Here is a 20022-nt window from a genome sequence, read left to right as displayed (position 1 = left end):
TTACAGAATGTGTGAAAATATGCCAATAAGTACTAAAAAAAAAAAATTTGAATTAGCAATTCTCTTCAAATTTTATGGGTATTTGCAATATTTTGACTCTTTGTATTTAAAAACTGTGACGAGTGATCTCGGGTAAATATAAGTTACCTGATTAATAATAAGTTTATATTTATCAAAAATATATCTAAAATGTCAAAACTTATCAAAATACAAATGTTTCAAAGTATTGCATATAAGTACTAATTAAAAATGCTTCAAAATATTGTAAATAAGTGCGATTTTGTTTCTATTTATGCATATTTGCAATATTTTGACACATTTGTTTTCTGAAAACTTTTGTGACTTGGGTGATCTCTTGATTAATATGTTACGTGTAAAATGTCAAAACTTTTAAGAATACAAAATATGTTACCTGATTGATAGTGAGACAACTTTATCAAAGAGATCACTAAAGTGTCAAATGTTTTTAGGATACAGAATGTGTGAAAATATTGCAAAAAAGTACTAAGGAAAAACAAATTTGAATTAGCAATGTTCACTTTTGTATGATTCTTTGCAAGACATTTTGTTTTCTGAAAACTTTTGTGACTTGAGTTATCTGTTAGGCAAATGTAAGTTAACTGATTATACTTATCAAAGAGATCACTAATATTTCAAAAGTTTTAGGGATACAAAATGTGTCAAAGTATTCCAAATAGAAAAAAGTAATTGAATTAGCAGTTTTGTTCCCTTTGTTTGATTATATGCAATATTTTAACACATTTTGTTTTTTGAAAACTTTTGCGACGAGTGATCTTGGTAAATATAAGGTAACTGATTGATAATAAGAGTGCATATAAGTACTAATAAAAAATGCTTCAAAATATTGTAAAAAAGTGCTATTTTATGCTTATTTGCAATATTTTGAGACATTTTGTTTTATGAAATCTTTTGTCAAGAGATATCTGTTAGGTAAATATAAGTTAACTGATTGATAATAAGATTATACTTATCAAAGAGATCACTATCAGGTCAAAAGTTTTATGGATACAAAATGTGTCAAAGTATTGCAAATAAGTACTAGAAGAAAACTGTATTAGCAATTTTGTTGACTTTCTTATGCTTATATGCAATATTCTAACACATTTTGTTTTCTGAAGACGTTTATGAAATCTGATCTCTTTGCTAAATATAAGATTATATTTATTAATAAGTTTATAGTTATCAAAGAAATTTTGTGGATACTAATACTTTGACATATTTTGTTTTTCGATAACTTTTGTGATTTGATACTAAATGATAGTGAGAATATATTTATCAAAGAGATCACTGAAATGTAAAAAGTTTTCATAATACAGAATGTGTTAAAATATTGCCAATAAGTACTAAAAAAAAAAAATTTGAATTAGCAATTCTCTTCACATTTTATGGGTATTTGCAATATTTTGACTCTTTGTATTTTAAAAACTGTGACGAGTGATCTCGGGTAAATATAAGTTACCTGATTAATAATAAGTTTATATTTCAAAATATATAAAAATATATCTAAATGTCAAAACTTATCAAAATACAAAATGTTTCAAAGTATTGCATATAAGTACTAATTAAAAATGCTTCAAAATATTGTAAATATGTGCGATTTGTTTGTTTCTATTTTATGCATATTTGCAATATTTTGACACATTTTGTTTTCTGAAAACTTTTGTGACTTGGGTGATCTCTTGATTAATATGTTACGTGTAAAATGTCAAAACTTTTAAGAATACAAAATATGTTACCTGATTGATAGTGAGACAACTTTATCAAAGAGATCACTAAAGTGTCAAATGTTTTTAGGATACAGAATGTGTGAAAATATTGCAAAAAAGTACTAAGGAAAAACAAATTTGAATTAGCAATGTTCACTTGTATGATTCTTTGCAAGACATTTTGTTTTCTGAAAACTTTTGTGACTTGAGTTATCTGTTAGGCAAATGTAAGTTAACTGATTATACTTATCAAAGAGATCACTAATATTTCAAAAGTTTTAGGGATACAAAATGTGTCAAAGTATTCCAAATAGAAAACAAGTAATTGAATTAGCAGTTTTGTTCCCTTTGTTATGATTATATGCAATATTTTAACACATTTTGTTTTTTGAAAACTTTTGCGACGAGTGATCTTGGTAAATATAAGGTAACTGATTGATAATAAGAGTGCATATAAGTACTAATAAAAAATGCTTCAAAATATTGTAAAAAAGTGCTATTTTATGCTTATTTGCAATATTTTGAGACATTTTGTTTTATGAAATCTTTTGTCAAGAGATATCTGTTAGGTAAATATAAGTTAACTGATTGATAATAAGATTATACTTATCAAAGAGATCACTATCAGGTCAAAAGTTTTATGGATACAAAATGTGTCAAAGTATTGCAAATAAGTACTAGAAGAAAACTGTATTAGCAATTTTGTTGACTTTCTTATGCTTATATTCTAACACATTTTGTTTTCTGAAGACGTTTATGAAATCTGATCTCTTTGCTAAATATAAGATTATATTTATTAATAAGTTTATAGTTATCAAAGAAATTTTTGTGGATACTAATACTTTGACATATTTTGTTTTTCGATAACTTTTGTGATTTGATACTAAATGATAGTGAGAATATATTTATCAAAGAGATCACTGAAATGTAAAAAGTTTTCATAATACAGAATGTGTTAAAATATTGCCAATAAGTACTAAAAAAAAAAATTTGAATTAGCAATTCTCTTCACATTTTATGGGTATTTGCAATATTTTGACTCTTTGTATTTTAAAAACTGTGACGAGTGATCTCGGGTAAATATAAGTTACCTGATTAATAATAAGTTTATATTTATCAAAAATATATCTAAAATGTCAAAACTTATCAAAATACAAAATGTTTCAAAGTATTGCATATAAGTACTAATTAAAAATGCTTCAAAATATTGTAAATAAGTGCTAAAAACCAACCAATTTGAATATGCGATTGTTTCTATTTTATGCATATTTGCAATATTTTGACACATTTTGTTTTCTGAAAACTTTTGTGACTTGGGTGATCTCTTGATTAATATGTTACGTGTAAAATGTCAAAACTTTTAAGAATACAAAATATGTTACCTGATTGATAGTGAGACAACTTTATCAGAGATCACTAAAGTGTCAAATGTTTTTAGGATACAGAATGTGTGAAAATATTGCAAAAAAGTACTAAGGAAAAACAAATTTGAATTAGCAATGTTCACTTTTGTATGATTCTTTGCAATATTCTGAGACATTTTGTTTTCTGAAAACTTTTGTGACTTGAGTTATCTGTTAGGCAAATGTAAGTTAACTGATTATACTTATCAAAGAGATCACTAATATTTCAAAAGTTTTAGGGATACAAAATGTGTCAAATATTCCAAATAGAGAACAAGTAATTGAATTAGCAGTTTTGTTCCCTTGTTATGATTATATGCAATATTTTAACACATTTTGTTTTTGAAAACTTTTGCGACGAGTGATCTTGGTAAATATAAGGTAACTGATTGATAATAAGAGTGCATATAAGTACTAATAAAAAATGCTTCAAAATATTGTAAAAAAGTGCTTTATGCTTATTTGCAATATTTTGAGACATTTTGTTTATGAAATCTTTTGTCAAGAGATATCTGTTAGGTAAATATAAGTTAACTGATTGATAATAAGATTATACTTATCAAAGAGATCACTATCAGGTCAAAAGTTTTATGGATACAAAATGTGTCAAAGTATTGCAAATAAGTACTAGAAGAAAACTGTATTAGCAATTTTGTTGACTTTCTTATGCTTATATGCATATATTCTAACACATTTTGTTTTCTGAAGACGTTTATGAAATCTGATCTCTTTGCTAAATATAAGATTATATTTATTAATAAGTTTATAGTTATCAAAGAAATTTTTGTGGATACTAATACTTTGACATATTTTGTTTTCGATAACTTTTGTGATTTGATACTAAATGATAGTGAGAATATATTTATCAAAGAGATCACTGAAATGTAAAAAGTTTTCATAATACAGAATGTGTTAAAATATTGCCAATAAGTACTAAAAAAAAAAAATTTGAATTAGCAATTCTCTTCACATTTTTATGGGTATTTGCAATATTTTGACTCTTTGTATTTTAAAAACTGTGACGAGTGATCTCGGGTAAATATAAGTTACCTGATTAATAATAAGTTTATATTTATCAAAAATATATCTAAAATGTCAAAACTTATCAAAATACAAAATGTTTCAAAGTATTGCATATAAGTACTAATTAAAAATGCTTCAAAATATTGTAAATATGTGCGATTTTGTTTCTATTTTATGCATATTTGCAATATTTTGACACATTTTGTTTTCTGAAAACTTTTGTGACTTGGGTGATCTCTTGATTAATATGTTACGTGTAAAATGTCAAAACTTTTAAGAATACAAAATATGTTACCTGATTGATAGTGAGACAACTTTATCAAAGAGATCACTAAAGTGTCAAATGTTTTTAGGATACAGAATGTGTGAAAATATTGCAAAAAAGTACTAAGGAAAAACAAATTTGAATTAGCAATGTTCACTTTTGTATGATTCTTTGCAAGACATTTTGTTTTCTGAAAACTTTTGTGACTTGAGTTATCTGTTAGGCAAATGTAAGTTAACTGATTATACTTATCAAAGAGATCACTAATATTTCAAAAGTTTTAGGGATACAAAATGTGTCAAATATTCCAAATAGAAAACAAGTAATTGAATTAGCAGTTTTGTTCCCTTTGTTATGATTATATGCAATATTTTAACACATTTTGTTTTTTGAAAACTTTTGCGACGAGTGATCTTGGTAAATATAAGGTAACTGATTGATAATAAGAGTGCATATAAGTACTAATAAAAAATGCTTCAAAATATTGTAAAAAAGTGCTATTTTATGCTTATTTGCAATATTTTGAGACATTTTGTTTTATGAAATCTTTTGTCAAGAGATATCTGTTAGGTAAATATAAGTTAACTGATTGATAATTTTACTTATCAAGAGATCACTATCAGGTCAAAAGTTTTATGGATACAAAATGTGTCAAAGTATTGCAAATAAGTACTAGAAGAAAACTGTATTAGCAATTTTGTTGACTTTCTTATGCTTATATTCTAAACACATTTTGTTTTCTGAAGACGTTTATGAAATCTGATCTCTTTGCTAAATATAAGATTATATTTATTAATAAGTTTATAGTTATCAAAGAAATTTTTGTGGATACTAATACTTTGACATATTTTGTTTTTCGATAACTTTTGTGATTTGATACTAAATGATAGTGAGAATATATTTATCAAAGAGATCACTGAAATGTAAAAAGTTTTCATAATACAGAATGTGTTAAAATATTGCCAATAAGTACTAAAAAAAAAAATTTGAATTAGCAATTCTCTTCACATTTTTATGGGTATTTGCAATATTTTGACTCTTTGTATTTTAAAAACTGTGACGAGTGATCTCGGGTAAATATAAGTTACCTGATTAATAATAAGTTTATATTTATCAAAAATATATCTAAAATGTCAAAACTTATCAAAATACAAAATGTTTCAAAGTATTGCATATAAGTACTAATTAAAAATGCTTCAAAATATTGTAAAATGTGCGATTTGTTTCTATTTTATGCATATTTGCAATATTTGACACATTTTGTTTTCTGAAAACTTTTGTGACTTGGGTGATCTCTTGATTAATATGTTACGTGTAAAATGTCAAAACTTTTAAGAATACAAAATATGTTACCTGATTGATAGTGAGACAACTTTATCAAAGAGATCACTAAAGTGTCAAATGTTTTAGGATACAGAATGTGTGAAAATATTGCAAAAAAGTACTAAGGAAAAACAAATTTGAATTAGCAATGTTCACTTTTGTATGATTCTTTGCAAGACATTTTGTTTTCTGAAAACTTTTGTGACTTGAGTTATCTGTTAGGCAAATGTAAGTTAACTGATTATACTTATCAAAGAGATCACTAATATTTCAAAAGTTTTAGGGATACAAAATGTGTCAAATATTCCAAATAGAGAACAAGTAATTGAATTAGCAGTTTTGTTCCCTTTGTTATGATTATATGCAATATTTTAACACATTTTGTTTTTTGAAAACTTTTGCGACGAGTGATCTTGGTAAATATAAGGTAACTGATTGATAATAAGAGTGCATATAAGTACTAATAAAAAATGCTTCAAAATATTGTAAAAAAGTGCTATTTTATGCTTATTTGCAATATTTTGAGACATTTTGTTTTATGAAATCTTTTGTCAAGAGATATCTGTTAGGTAAATATAAGTTAACTGATTGATAATAAGATTATACTTATCAAAGAGATCACTATCAGGTCAAAAGTTTTATGGATACAAAATGTGTCAAAGTATTGCAAATAAGTACTAGAAGAAAACTGTATTAGCAATTTTGTTGACTTTCTTATGCTTATATTCTAACACATTTTGTTTTCTGAAGACGTTTATGAAATCTGATCTCTTTGCTAAATATAAGATTATATTTATAATAAGTTTATAGTTATCAAAGAAATTTTTGTGGATACTAATACTTTGACATATTTTGTTTTTCGATAACTTTTGTGATTTGATACTAAATGATAGTGAGAATATATTTATCAAAGAGATCACTGAAATGTAAAAAGTTTTCATAATACAGAATGTGTTAAAATATTGCCAATAAGTACTAAAAAAAAAAAATTTGAATTAGCAATTCTCTTCACATTTTTATGGGTATTTGCAATATTTTGACTCTTTGTATTTTAAAAACTGTGACGAGTGATCTCGGGTAAATATAAGTTACCTGATTAATAATAAGTTTATATTTATCAAAAATATATCTAAAATGTCAAAACTTATCAAAATACAAAATGTTTCAAAGTATTGCATATAAGTACTAATTAAAAATGCTTCAAAATATTGTAAATAGTGCTAAAAACCAACAATTTGAATATGCGATTTTGTTTCTATTTTATGCATATTTGCAATATTTTGACACATTTTGTTTTCTGAAAACTTTTGTGACTTGGGTGATCTCTTGATTAATATGTTACGTGTAAAATGTCAAAACTTTTAAGAATACAAAATATGTTACCTGATTGATAGTGAGACAACTTTATCAGAGATCACTAAAGTGTCAAATGTTTTTAGGATACAGAATGTGTGAAAATATTGCAAAAAAGTACTAAGGAAAAACAAATTTGAATTAGCAATGTTCACTTTTGTATGATTCTTTGCAATATTCTGAGACATTTTGTTTTCTGAAAACTTTTGTGACTTGAGTTATCTGTTAGGCAAATGTAAGTTAACTGATTATACTTATCAAAGAGATCACTAATATTTCAAAAGTTTTAGGGATACAAAATGTGTCAAATATTCCAAATAGAGAACAAGTAATTGAATTAGCAGTTTTGTTCCCTTTGTTATGATTATATGCATATTTTAACACATTTTGTTTTTTGAAAACTTTTGCGACGAGTGATCTTGGTAAATATAAGGTAACTGATTGATAATAAGAGTGCATATAAGTACTAATAAAAAATGCTTCAAAATATTGTAAAAAAGTGCTATTTTATGCTTATTTGCAATATTTTGAGACATTTTGTTTTATGAAATCTTTTGTCAAGAGATATCTGTTAGGTAAATATAAGTTAACTGATTGATAATAAGATTATACTTATCAAAGAGATCACTATCAGGTCAAAAGTTTTATGGATACAAAATGTGTCAAAGTATTGCAAATAAGTACTAGAAGAAAACTGTATTAGCAATTTTGTTGACTTTCTTATGCTTATATTCTAACACATTTTGTTTTCTGAAGACGTTTATGAAATCTGATCTCTTTGCTAAATATAAGATTATATTTATTAATAAGTTTATAGTTATCAAAGAAATTTTTGTGGATACTAATACTTTGACATATTTTGTTTTTCGATAACTTTTGTGATTTGATACTAAATGATAGTGAGAATATATTTATCAAAGAGATCACTGAAATGTAAAAAGTTTTCATAATACAGAATGTGTTAAAATATTGCCAATAAGTACTAAAAAAAAAAATTTGAATTAGCAATTCTCTTCACATTTTTATGGGTATTTGCAATATTTTGACTCTTTGTATTTTAAAAACTGTGACGAGTGATCTCGGGTAAATATAAGTTACCTGATTAATAATAAGTTTATATTTATCAAAAATATATCTCAAAAAAATGTCAAAACTCAAAATAAAAATACAAAATGTTTCAAAGTATTGCATATAAGTACTAATTAAAAATGCTTCAAAATATTGTAAATATGTGCGATTTTGTTTCTATTTTATGCATATTTGCAATATTTTGACACATTTTGTTTTCTGAAAACTTTTGTGACTTGGGTGATCTCTTGATTAATATGTTACGTGTAAAATGTCAAAACTTTTAAGAATACAAAATATGTTACCTGATTGATAGTGAGACAACTTTATCAAAGAGATCACTAAAGTGTCAAATGTTTTTAGGATACAGAATGTGTGAAAATATTGCAAAAAAGTACTAAGGAAAAACAAATTTGAATTAGCAATGTTCACTTTTGTATGATTCTTTGCAAGACATTTTGTTTTCTGAAAACTTTTGTGACTTGAGTTATCTGTTAGGCAAATGTAAGTTAACTGATTATACTTATCAAAGAGATCACTAATATTTCAAAAGTTTTAGGGATACAAAATGTGTCAAAGTATTCCAAATAGAAAACAAGTAATTGAATTAGCAGTTTGTTCCCTTGTTATGATTATATGCAATATTTTAACACATTTTGTTTTTGAAAACTTTTGCGACGAGTGATCTTGGTAAATATAAGGTAACTGATTGATAATAAGAGTGCATATAAGTACTAATAAAAAATGCTTCAAAATATTGTAAAAAAGTGCTATTTTATGCTTATTTGCAATATTTTGAGACATTTTGTTTTATGAAATCTTTTGTCAAGAGATATCTGTTAGGTAAATATAAGTTAACTGATTGATAATAAGATTATACTTATCAAAGAGATCACTATCAGGTCAAAAGTTTTATGGATACAAAATGTGTCAAAGTATTGCAAATAAGTACTAGAAGAAAACTGTATTAGCAATTTTGTTGACTTTCTTATGCTTATATGCTATTCTAACACATTTTGTTTTCTGAAGACGTTTATGAAATCTGATCTCTTTGCTAAATATAAGATTATATTTATTAATAAGTTTATAGTTATCAAAGAAATTTTTGTGGATACTAATACTTTGACATATTTTGTTTTTCGATAACTTTTGTGATTTGATACTAAATGATAGTGAGAATATATTTATCAAAGAGATCACTGAAATGTAAAAAGTTTTCATAATACAGAATGTGTTAAAATATTGCCAATAAGTACTAAAAAAAAAAAATTTGAATTAGCAATTCTCTTCACATTTTTATGGGTATTTGCAATATTTTGACTCTTTGTATTTTAAAAACTGTGACGAGTGATCTCGGGTAAATATAAGTTACCTGATTAATAATAAGTTTATATTTATCAAAAATATATCTAAAATGTCAAAACTTATCAAAATACAAAATGTTTCAAAGTATTGCATATAAGTACTAATTAAAAATGCTTCAAAATATTGTAAATATGTGCGATTTTGTTTCTATTTTATGCATATTTGCAATATTTTGACACATTTTGTTTTCTGAAAACTTTTGTGACTTGGGTGATCTCTTGATTAATATGTTACGTGTAAAATGTCAAAACTTTTAAGAATACAAAATATGTTACCTGATTGATAGTGAGACAACTTTATCAAAGAGATCACTAAAGTGTCAAATGTTTTTAGGATACAGAATGTGTGAAAATATTGCAAAAAAGTACTAAGGAAAAACAAATTTGAATTAGCAATGTTCACTTTTGTATGATTCTTTGCAAGACATTTTGTTTTCTGAAAACTTTTGTGACTTGAGTTATCTGTTAGGCAAATGTAAGTTAACTGATTATACTTATTCCAAATAGAAAACAAGTAATTGAATTAGCAGTTTTGTTCCCTTTGTTATGATTATATGCAATATTTTAACACATTTGTTTTTTGAAAACTTTTGCGACGAGTGATCTTGGTAAATATAAGGTAACTGATTGATAATAAGAGTGCATATAAGTACTAATAAAAAATGCTTCAAAAATTTGTAAAAAAGTGCTATTTTATGCTTATTTGCAATATTTTGAGACATTTTGTTTTATGAAATCTTTTGTCAAGAGATATCTGTTAGGTAAATATAAGTTAACTGATTGACTATCAGATCAAAAAAAGTTTATGGATACAAAATGTGTCAAAGTATTGCAAATAAGTACTAGAAGAAAAAAAAGAAAACTGTATTAGCAATTTTGTTGACTTTCTTATGCTTATATTCTAACACATTTTGTTTTCTGAAGACGTTTATGAAATCTGATCTCTTTGCTAAATATAAGATTATATTTATTAATAAGTTTATAGTTATCAAAGAAATTTTTGTGGATACTAATACTTTGACATATTTTGTTTTTCGATAACTTTTGTGATTTGATACTAAATGATAGTGAGAATATATTTATCAAAGAGATCACTGAAATGTAAAAAGTTTTCATAATACAGAATGTGTTAAAATATTGCCAATAAGTACTAAAAAAAAAAATTTGAATTAGCAATTCTCTTCACATTTTTATGGGTATTTGCAATATTTTGACTCTTTGTATTTTAAAAACTGTGACGAGTGATCTCGGGTAAATATAAGTTACCTGATTAATAATAAGTTTATATTTATCAAAAATATATCTAAAATGTCAAAACTTATCAAAATACAAAATGTTTCAAAGTATTGCATATAAGTACTAATTAAAAATGCTTCAAAATATTGTAAATATGTGCGATTTTGTTTCTATTTTATGCATATTTGCAATATTTTGACACATTTTGTTTTCTGAAAACTTTTGTGACTTGGGTGATCTCTTGATTAATATGTTACGTGTAAAATGTCAAAACTTTTAAGAATACAAAATATGTTACCTGATTGATAGTGAGACAACTTTATCAAAGAGATCACTAAAGTGTCAAATGTTTTTAGGATACAGAATGTGTGAAAATATTGCAAAAAAGTACTAAGGAAAAACAAATTTGAATTAGCAATGTTCACTTTTGTATGATTCTTTGCAAGACATTTTGTTTTCTGAAAACTTTTGTGACTTGAGTTATCTGTTAGGCAAATGTAAGTTAACTGATTATACTTATCAAAGAGATCACTAATATTTCAAAAGTTTTAGGGATACAAAATGTGTCAAAGTATTCCAAATAGAAAACAAGTAATTGAATTAGCAGTTTTGTTCCCTTTGTTATGATTATATGCAATATTTTAACACATTTTGTTTTTGAAAACTTTTGCGACGAGTGATCTTGGTAAATATAAGGTAACTGATTGATAATAAGAGTGCATATAAGTACTAATAAAAAATGCTTCAAAATATTGTAAAAAAGTGCTATTTTATGCTTATTTGCAATATTTTGAGACATTTTGTTTTATGAAATCTTTTGTCAAGAGATATCTGTTAGGTAAATATAAGTTAACTGATTGATAATAAGATTATACTTATCAAAGAGATCACTATCAGGTCAAAAGTTTTATGGATACAAAATGTGTCAAAGTATTGCAAATAAGTACTAGAAGAAAACTGTATTAGCAATTTTGTTGACTTTCTTATGCTTATATGCAATATTCTAACACATTTTGTTTTCTGAAGACGTTTATGAAATCTGATCTCTTTGCTAAATATAAGATTATATTTATTAATAAGTTTATAGTTATCAAAGAAATTTTTGTGGATACTAATACTTTGACATATTTTGTTTTTCGATAACTTTTGTGATTTGATACTAAATGATAGTGAGAATATATTTATCAAAGAGATCACTGAAATGTAAAAAGTTTTCATAATACAGAATGTGTTAAAATATTGCCAATAAGTACTAAAAAAAAAAAATTTGAATTAGCAATTCTCTTCACATTTTTATGGGTATTTGCAATATTTTGACTCTTTGTATTTTAAAAACTGTGACGAGTGATCTCGGGTAAATATAAGTTACCTGATTAATAATAAGTTTATATTTATCAAAAATATATCTAAAATGTCAAAACTTATCAAAATACAAAATGTTTCAAAGTATTGCATATAAGTACTAATTAAAAATGCTTCAAAATATTGTAAATATGTGCGATTTTGTTTCTATTTTATGCATATTTGCAATATTTTGACACATTTTGTTTTCTGAAAACTTTTGTGACTTGGGTGATCTCTTGATTAATATGTTACGTGTAAAATGTCAAAACTTTTAAGAATACAAAATATGTTACCTGATTGATAGTGAGACAACTTTATCAAAGAGATCACTAAAGTGTCAAATGTTTTTAGGATACAGAATGTGTGAAAATATTGCAAAAAAGTACTAAGGAAAAACAAATTTGAATTAGCAATGTTCACTTTTGTATGATTCTTTGCAAGACATTTTGTTTTCTGAAAACTTTTGTGACTTGAGTTATCTGTTAGGCAAATGTAAGTTAACTGATTATACTTATCAAAGAGATCACTAATATTTCAAAAGTTTTAGGGATACAAAATGTGTCAAAGTATTCCAAATAGAAAACAAGTAATTGAATTAGCAGTTTTGTTCCCTTTGTTATGATTATATGCAATATTTTAACACATTTTGTTTTTTGAAAACTTTTGCGACGAGTGATCTTGGTAAATATAAGGTAACTGATTGATAATAAGAGTGCATATAAGTACTAATAAAAAATGCTTCAAAATATTGTAAAAAAGTGCTATTTTATGCTTATTTGCAATATTTTGAGACATTTTGTTTTATGAAATCTTTTGTCAAGAGATATCTGTTAGGTAAATATAGGTTAACTGATTGACTATCAGGTCAAAAGTTTTATGGATACAAAATGTGTCAAAGTATTGCAAATAAGTACTAGAAGAAAACTGTATTAGCAATTTTGTTGACTTTCTTATGCTTATATTCTAACACATTTTGTTTTCTGAAGACGTTTATGAAATCTGATCTCTTTGCTAAATATAAGATTATATTTATTAATAAGTTTATAGTTATCAAAGAAATTTTTGTGGATACTAATACTTTGACATATTTTGTTTTTCGATAACTTTTGTGATTTGATACTAAATGATAGTGAGAATATATTTATCAAAGAGATCACTGAAATGTAAAAAGTTTTCATAATACAGAATGTGTTAAAATATTGCCAATAAGTACTAAAAAAAAAAATTTGAATTAGCAATTCTCTTCACATTTTTATGGGTATTTGCAATATTTTGACTCTTTGTATTTTAAAAACTGTGACGAGTGATCTCGGGTAAATATAAGTTACCTGATTAATAATAAGTTTATATTTATCAAAAATATATCTAAAATGTCAAAACTTATCAAAATACAAAATGTTTCAAAGTATTGCATATAAGTACTAATTAAAAATGCTTCAAAATATTGTAAATAAGTGCTAAAAACCAACCAATTTGAATATGCGATTTTGTTTCTATTTTATGTGACGAGTGATCTCGGGTAAATATAAGTTACCTGATTAATAATAAGTTTATATTTATCAAAAATATATCTAAAATGTCAAAACTTATCAAAATACAAAATGTTTCAAAGTATTGCATATAAGTACTAATTAAAAATGCTTCAAAATATTGTAAATAAGTGCTAAAAAACCAACCAATTTGAATATGCGATTTTGTTTCTATTTTATGCATATTTGCAATATTTTGACACATTTTGTTTTCTGAAAACTTTTGTGACTTGGGTGATCTCTTGATTAATATGTTACGTGTAAAATGTCAAAACTTTTAAGAATACAAAATATGTTACCTGATTGATAGTGAGACAACTTTATCAGAGATCATTAAAGTGTCAAATGTTTTTAGGATACAGAATGTGTGAAAATATTGCAAAAAAGTACTAAGGAAAAACAAATTTGAATTAGCAATGTTCACTTTTGTATGATTCTTTGCAATATTCTGAGACATTTTGTTTTCTGAAAACTTTTGTGACTTGAGTTATCTGTTAGGCAAATGTAAGTTAACTGATTATACTTATCAAAGAGATCACTATCAGGTCAAAAGTGTTATGGATACAAAATGTGTCAAAGTATTGCAAATAAGTACTAGAAGAAAACTGTATTAGCAATTTTGTTGACTTTCTTATGCTTATATGCAATATTCTAACACATTTTGTTTTCTGAAGACGTTTATGAAATCTGATCTCTTTGCTAAATATAAGATTATATTTATTAATAAGTTTATAGTTATCAAAGAAATTTTTGTGGATACTAATACTTTGACATATTTTGTTTTTCGATAACTTTTGTGATTTGATACTAAATGATAGTGAGAATATATTTATCAAAGAGATCACTGAAATGTAAAAAGTTTTCAGAATACAGAATGTGTTAAAATATTGCCAATAAGCACTAAAAAAAAAAAATTTGAATTAGCAATTCTCTTCACATTTTTATGGGTATTTGCAATATTTTGACTCTTTGTATTTTAAAAACTGTGACGAGTGATCTCGGGTAAATATAAGTTACCTGATTAATAATAAGTTTATATTTATCAAAAATATATCTAAAATGTCAAAACTTATCAAAATACAAAATGTTTCAAAGTATTGCATATAAGTACTAATTAAAAATGCTTCAAAATATTGTAAATAAGTGCTAAAAACCAACCAATTTGAATATGCGATTTTGTTTCTATTTTATGCATATTTGCAATATTTTGACACATTTTGTTTTCTGAAAACTTTTGTGACTTGGGTGATCTCTTGATTAATATGTTACGTGTAAAATGTCAAAACTTTTAAGAATACAAAATATGTTACCTGATTGATAGTGAGACAACTTTATCAAAGAGATCACTAAAGTGTCAAATGTTTTTAGGATACAGAATGTGTGAAAATATTGCAAAAAAGTACTAAGGAAAAACAAATTTGAATTAGCAATGTTCACTTTTGTATGATTCTTTGCAAGACATTTTGTTTTCTGAAAACTTTTGTGACTTGAGTTATCTGTTAGGCAAATGTAAGTTAACTGATTATACTTATCAAAGAGATCACTAATATTTCAAAAGTTTTAGGGATACAAAATGTGTCAAATATTCCAAATAGAGAACAAGTAATTGAATTAGCAGTTTTGTTCCCTTTGTTATGATTATATGCAATATTTTAACACATTTTGTTTTTTGAAAACTTTTGCGACGAGTGATCTTGGTAAATATAAGGTAACTGATTGATAATAAGAGTGCATATAAGTACTAATAAAAAATGCTTCAAAATATTGTAAAAAAGTGCTATTTTATGCTTATTTGCAATATTTTGAGACATTTTGTTTTATGAAATCTTTTGTCAAGAGATATCTGTTAGGTAAATATAAGTTAACTGATTGATAATAAGATTATACTTATCAAAGAGATCACTATCAGGTCAAAAGTTTTATGGATACAAAATGTGTCAAAGTATTGCAAATAAGTACTAGAAGAAAACTGTATTAGCAATTTTGTTGACTTTCTTATGCTTATATTCTAACACATTTTGTTTTCTGAAGACGTTTATGAAATCTGATCTCTTTGCTAAATATAAGATTATATTTATTAATAAGTTTATAGTTATCAAAGAAATTTTTGTGGATACTAATACTTTGACATATTTTGTTTTTCGATAACTTTTGTGATTTGATACTAAATGATAGTGAGAATATATTTATCAAAGAGATCACTGAAATGTAAAAAGTTTTCATAATACAGAATGTGTTAAAATATTGCCAATAAGTACTAAAAAAAAAAAATTTGAATTAGCAATTCTCTTCACATTTTTATGGGTATTTGCAATATTTTGACTCTTTGTATTTTAAAAACTGTGACGAGTGATCTCGGGTAAATATAAGTTACCTGATTAATAATAAGTTTATATTTATCAAAAATATATCTAAAATGTCAAAACTTATCAAAATACAAAATGTTTCAAAGTATTGCATATAAGTACTAATTAAAAATGCTTCAAAATATTGTAAATAAGTGCGATTTTGTTTCTATTTTATGCATATTTGCAATATTTTGACACATTTTGTTTTCTGAAAACTTTTGTGACTTGGGTGATCTCTTGATTAATATGTTACGTGTAAAATGTCAAAACTTTTAAGAATACAAAATATGTTACCTGATTGATAGTGAGACAACTTTATCAAAGAGATCACTAAAGTGTCAAATGTTTTTAGGATACAGAATGTGTGAAAATATTGCAAAAAAGTACTAAGGAAAAACAAATTTGAATTAGCAATGTTCACTTTTGTATGATTCTTTGCAAGACATTTTGTTTTCTGAAAACTTTTGTGACTTGAGTTATCTGTTAGGCAAATGTAAGTTAACTGATTATACTTATCAAAGAGATCACTAATATTTCAAAAGTTTTAGGGATACAAAATGTGTCAAATATTCCAAATAGAGAACAAGTAATTGAATTAGCAGTTTTGTTCCCTTTGTTATGATTATATGCAATATTTTAACACATTTTGTTTTTTGAAAACTTTTGCGACGAGTGATCTTGGTAAATATAAGGTAACTGATTGATAATAAGAGTGCATATAAGTACTAATAAAAAATGCTTCAAAATATTGTAAAAAAGTGCTATTTTATGCTTATTTGCAATATTTTGAGACATTTTGTTTTATGAAATCTTTTGTCAAGAGATATCTGTTAGGTAAATATAAGTTAACTGATTGACTATCAGGTCAAAAGTTTTATGGATACAAAATGTGTCAAAGTATTGCAAATAAGTACTAGAAGAAAACTGTATTAGCAATTTTGTTGACTTTCTTATGCTTATATTCTAACACATTTTGTTTTCTGAAGACGTTTATGAAATCTGATCTCTTTGCTAAATATAAGATTATATTTATTAATAAGTTTATAGTTATCAAAGAAATTTTTGTGGATACTAATACTTTGACATATTTTGTTTTTCGATAACTTTTGTGATTTGATACTAAATGATAGTGAGAATATATTTATCAAAGAGATCACTGAAATGTAAAAAGTTTTCATAATACAGAATGTGTTAAAATATTGCCAATAAGTACTAAAAAAAAAAAATTTGAATTAGCAATTCTCTTCACATTTTTATGGGTATTTGCAATATTTTGACTCTTTGTATTTTAAAAACTGTGACGAGTGATCTCGGGTAAATATAAGTTACCTGATTAATAATAAGTTTATATTTATCAAAAATATATCTAAAATGTCAAAACTTATCAAAATACAAAATGTTTCAAAGTATTGCATATAAGTACTAATTAAAAATGCTTCAAAATATTGTAAATAAGTGCTAAAAACCAACCAATTTGAATATGCGATTTTGTTTCTATTTTATGCATATTTGCAATATTTTGACACATTTTGTTTTCTGAAAACTTTTGTGACTTGGGTGATCTCTTGATTAATATGTTACGTGTAAAATGTCAAAACTTTTAAGAATACAAAATATGTTACCTGATTGATAGTGAGACAACTTTATCAGAGATCACTAAAGTGTCAAATGTTTTTAGGATACAGAATGTGTGAAAATATTGCAAAAAAGTACTAAGGAAAAACAAATTTGAATTAGCAATGTTCACTTTTGTATGATTCTTTGCAATATTCTGAGACATTTTGTTTTCTGAAAACTTTTGTGACTTGAGTTATCTGTTAGGCAAATGTAAGTTAACTGATTATACTTATCAAAGAGATCACTAATATTTCAAAAGTTTTAGGGATACAAAATGTGTCAAATATTCCAAATAGAGAACAAGTAATTGAATTAGCAGTTTTGTTCCCTTTGTTATGATTATATGCAATATTTTAACACATTTTGTTTTTTGAAAACTTTTGCGACGAGTGATCTTGGTAAATATAAGGTAACTGATTGATAATAAGAGTGCATATAAGTACTAATAAAAAATGCTTCAAAATATTGTAAAAAAGTGCTATTTTATGCTTATTTGCAATATTTTGAGACATTTTGTTTTATGAAATCTTTTGTCAAGAGATATCTGTTAGGTAAATATAAGTTAACTGATTGATAATAAGATTATACTTATCAAAGAGATCACTATCAGGTCAAAAGTTTTATGGATACAAAATGTGTCAAAGTATTGCAAATAAGTACTAGAAGAAAACTGTATTAGCAATTTTGTTGACTTTCTTATGCTTATATTCTAACACATTTTGTTTTCTGAAGACGTTTATGAAATCTGATCTCTTTGCTAAATATAAGATTATATTTATTAATAAGTTTATAGTTATCAAAGAAATTTTTGTGGATACTAATACTTTGACATATTTTGTTTTTCGATAACTTTTGTGATTTGATACTAAATGATAGTGAGAATATATTTATCAAAGAGATCACTGAAATGTAAAAAGTTTTCATAATACAGAATGTGTTAAAATATTGCCAATAAGTACTAAAAAAAAAAAATTTGAATTAGCAATTCTCTTCACATTTTTATGGGTATTTGCAATATTTTGACTCTTTGTATTTTAAAAACTGTGACGAGTGATCTCGGGTAAATATAAGTTACCTGATTAATAATAAGTTTATATTTATCAAAAATATATCTAAAATGTCAAAACTTATCAAAATACAAAATGTTTCAAAGTATTGCATATAAGTACTAATTAAAAATGCTTCAAAATATTGTAAATAAGTGCGATTTTGTTTCTATTTTATGCATATTTGCAATATTTTGACACATTTTGTTTTCTGAAAACTTTTGTGACTTGGGTGATCTCTTGATTAATATGTTACGTGTAAAATGTCAAAACTTTTAAGAATACAAAATATGTTACCTGATTGATAGTGAGACAACTTTATCAAAGAGATCACTAAAGTGTCAAATGTTTTTAGGATACAGAATGTGTGAAAATATTGCAAAAAAGTACTAAGGAAAAACAAATTTGAATTAGCAATGTTCACTTTTGTATGATTCTTTGCAAGACATTTTGTTTTCTGAAAACTTTTGTGACTTGAGTTATCTGTTAGGCAAATGTAAGTTAACTGATTATACTTATCAAAGAGATCACTAATATTTCAAAAGTTTTAGGGATACAAAATGTGTCAAATATTCCAAATAGAGAACAAGTAATTGAATTAGCAGTTTTGTTCCCTTTGTTATGATTATATGCAATATTTTAACACATTTTGTTTTTTGAAAACTTTTGCGACGAGTGATCTTGGTAAATATAAGGTAACTGATTGATAATAAGAGTGCATATAAGTACTAATAAAAAATGCTTCAAAATATTGTAAAAAAGTGCTATTTTATGCTTATTTGCAATATTTTGAGACATTTTGTTTTATGAAATCTTTTGTCAAGAGATATCTGTTAGGTAAATATAAGTTAACTGATTGATAATAAGATTATACTTATCAAAGAGATCACTATCAGGTCAAAAGTTTATGGATACAAAATGTGTCAAAGTATTGCAAATAAGTACTAGAAGAAAACTGTATTAGCAATTTTGTTGACTTTCTTATGCTTATATGCAATATTCTAACACATTTTGTTTTCTGAAGACGTTTATGAAATCTGATCTCTTTGCTAAATATAAGATTATATTTATTAATAAGTTTATAGTTATCAAAGAAATTTTTGTGGATACTAATACTTTGACATATTTTGTTTTTCGATAACTTTTGTGATTTGATACTAAATGATAGTGAGAATATATTTATCAAAGAGATCACTGAAATGTAAAAAGTTTTCATAATACAGAATGTGTTAAAATATTGCCAATAAGTACTAAAAAAAAAAATTTGAATTAGCAATTCTCTTCACATTTTTATGGGTATTTGCAATATTTTGACTCTTTGTATTTTAAAAACTGTGACGAGTGATCTCGGGTAAATATAAGTTACCTGATTAATA

At 25.0% G+C, this 20022-nt stretch overlaps 1 protein-coding gene across 1 annotated transcript in view; it reads left to right on the top strand.

The window, feature by feature from the left end:
* LOC115224673 (chloride transport protein 6-like) overlaps positions 1–4018 on the top strand; it is a 15464-nt gene extending 11446 nt beyond the window's left edge. Inside the window, exon 9 of the mRNA XM_029795530.2 lies at positions 3839–4018. Coding sequence (XP_029651390.2) covers positions 3839–4018 — 180 coding nt within the window. The remainder of the gene's footprint in view (positions 1–3838) is intronic.
* Positions 4019–20022: the final 16004 nt, after the last annotated feature.

The sequence above is a fragment of the Octopus sinensis genome, linkage group LG26 (genome assembly GCF_006345805.1).
Source record: "Octopus sinensis linkage group LG26, ASM634580v1, whole genome shotgun sequence".
Lineage (NCBI taxonomy): Eukaryota > Metazoa > Mollusca > Cephalopoda > Octopoda > Octopodidae > Octopus > Octopus sinensis.
The sequence above is the reverse complement of the archived record's forward strand: the minus strand, read 5'-3'. Positions and strand labels throughout refer to the sequence as shown.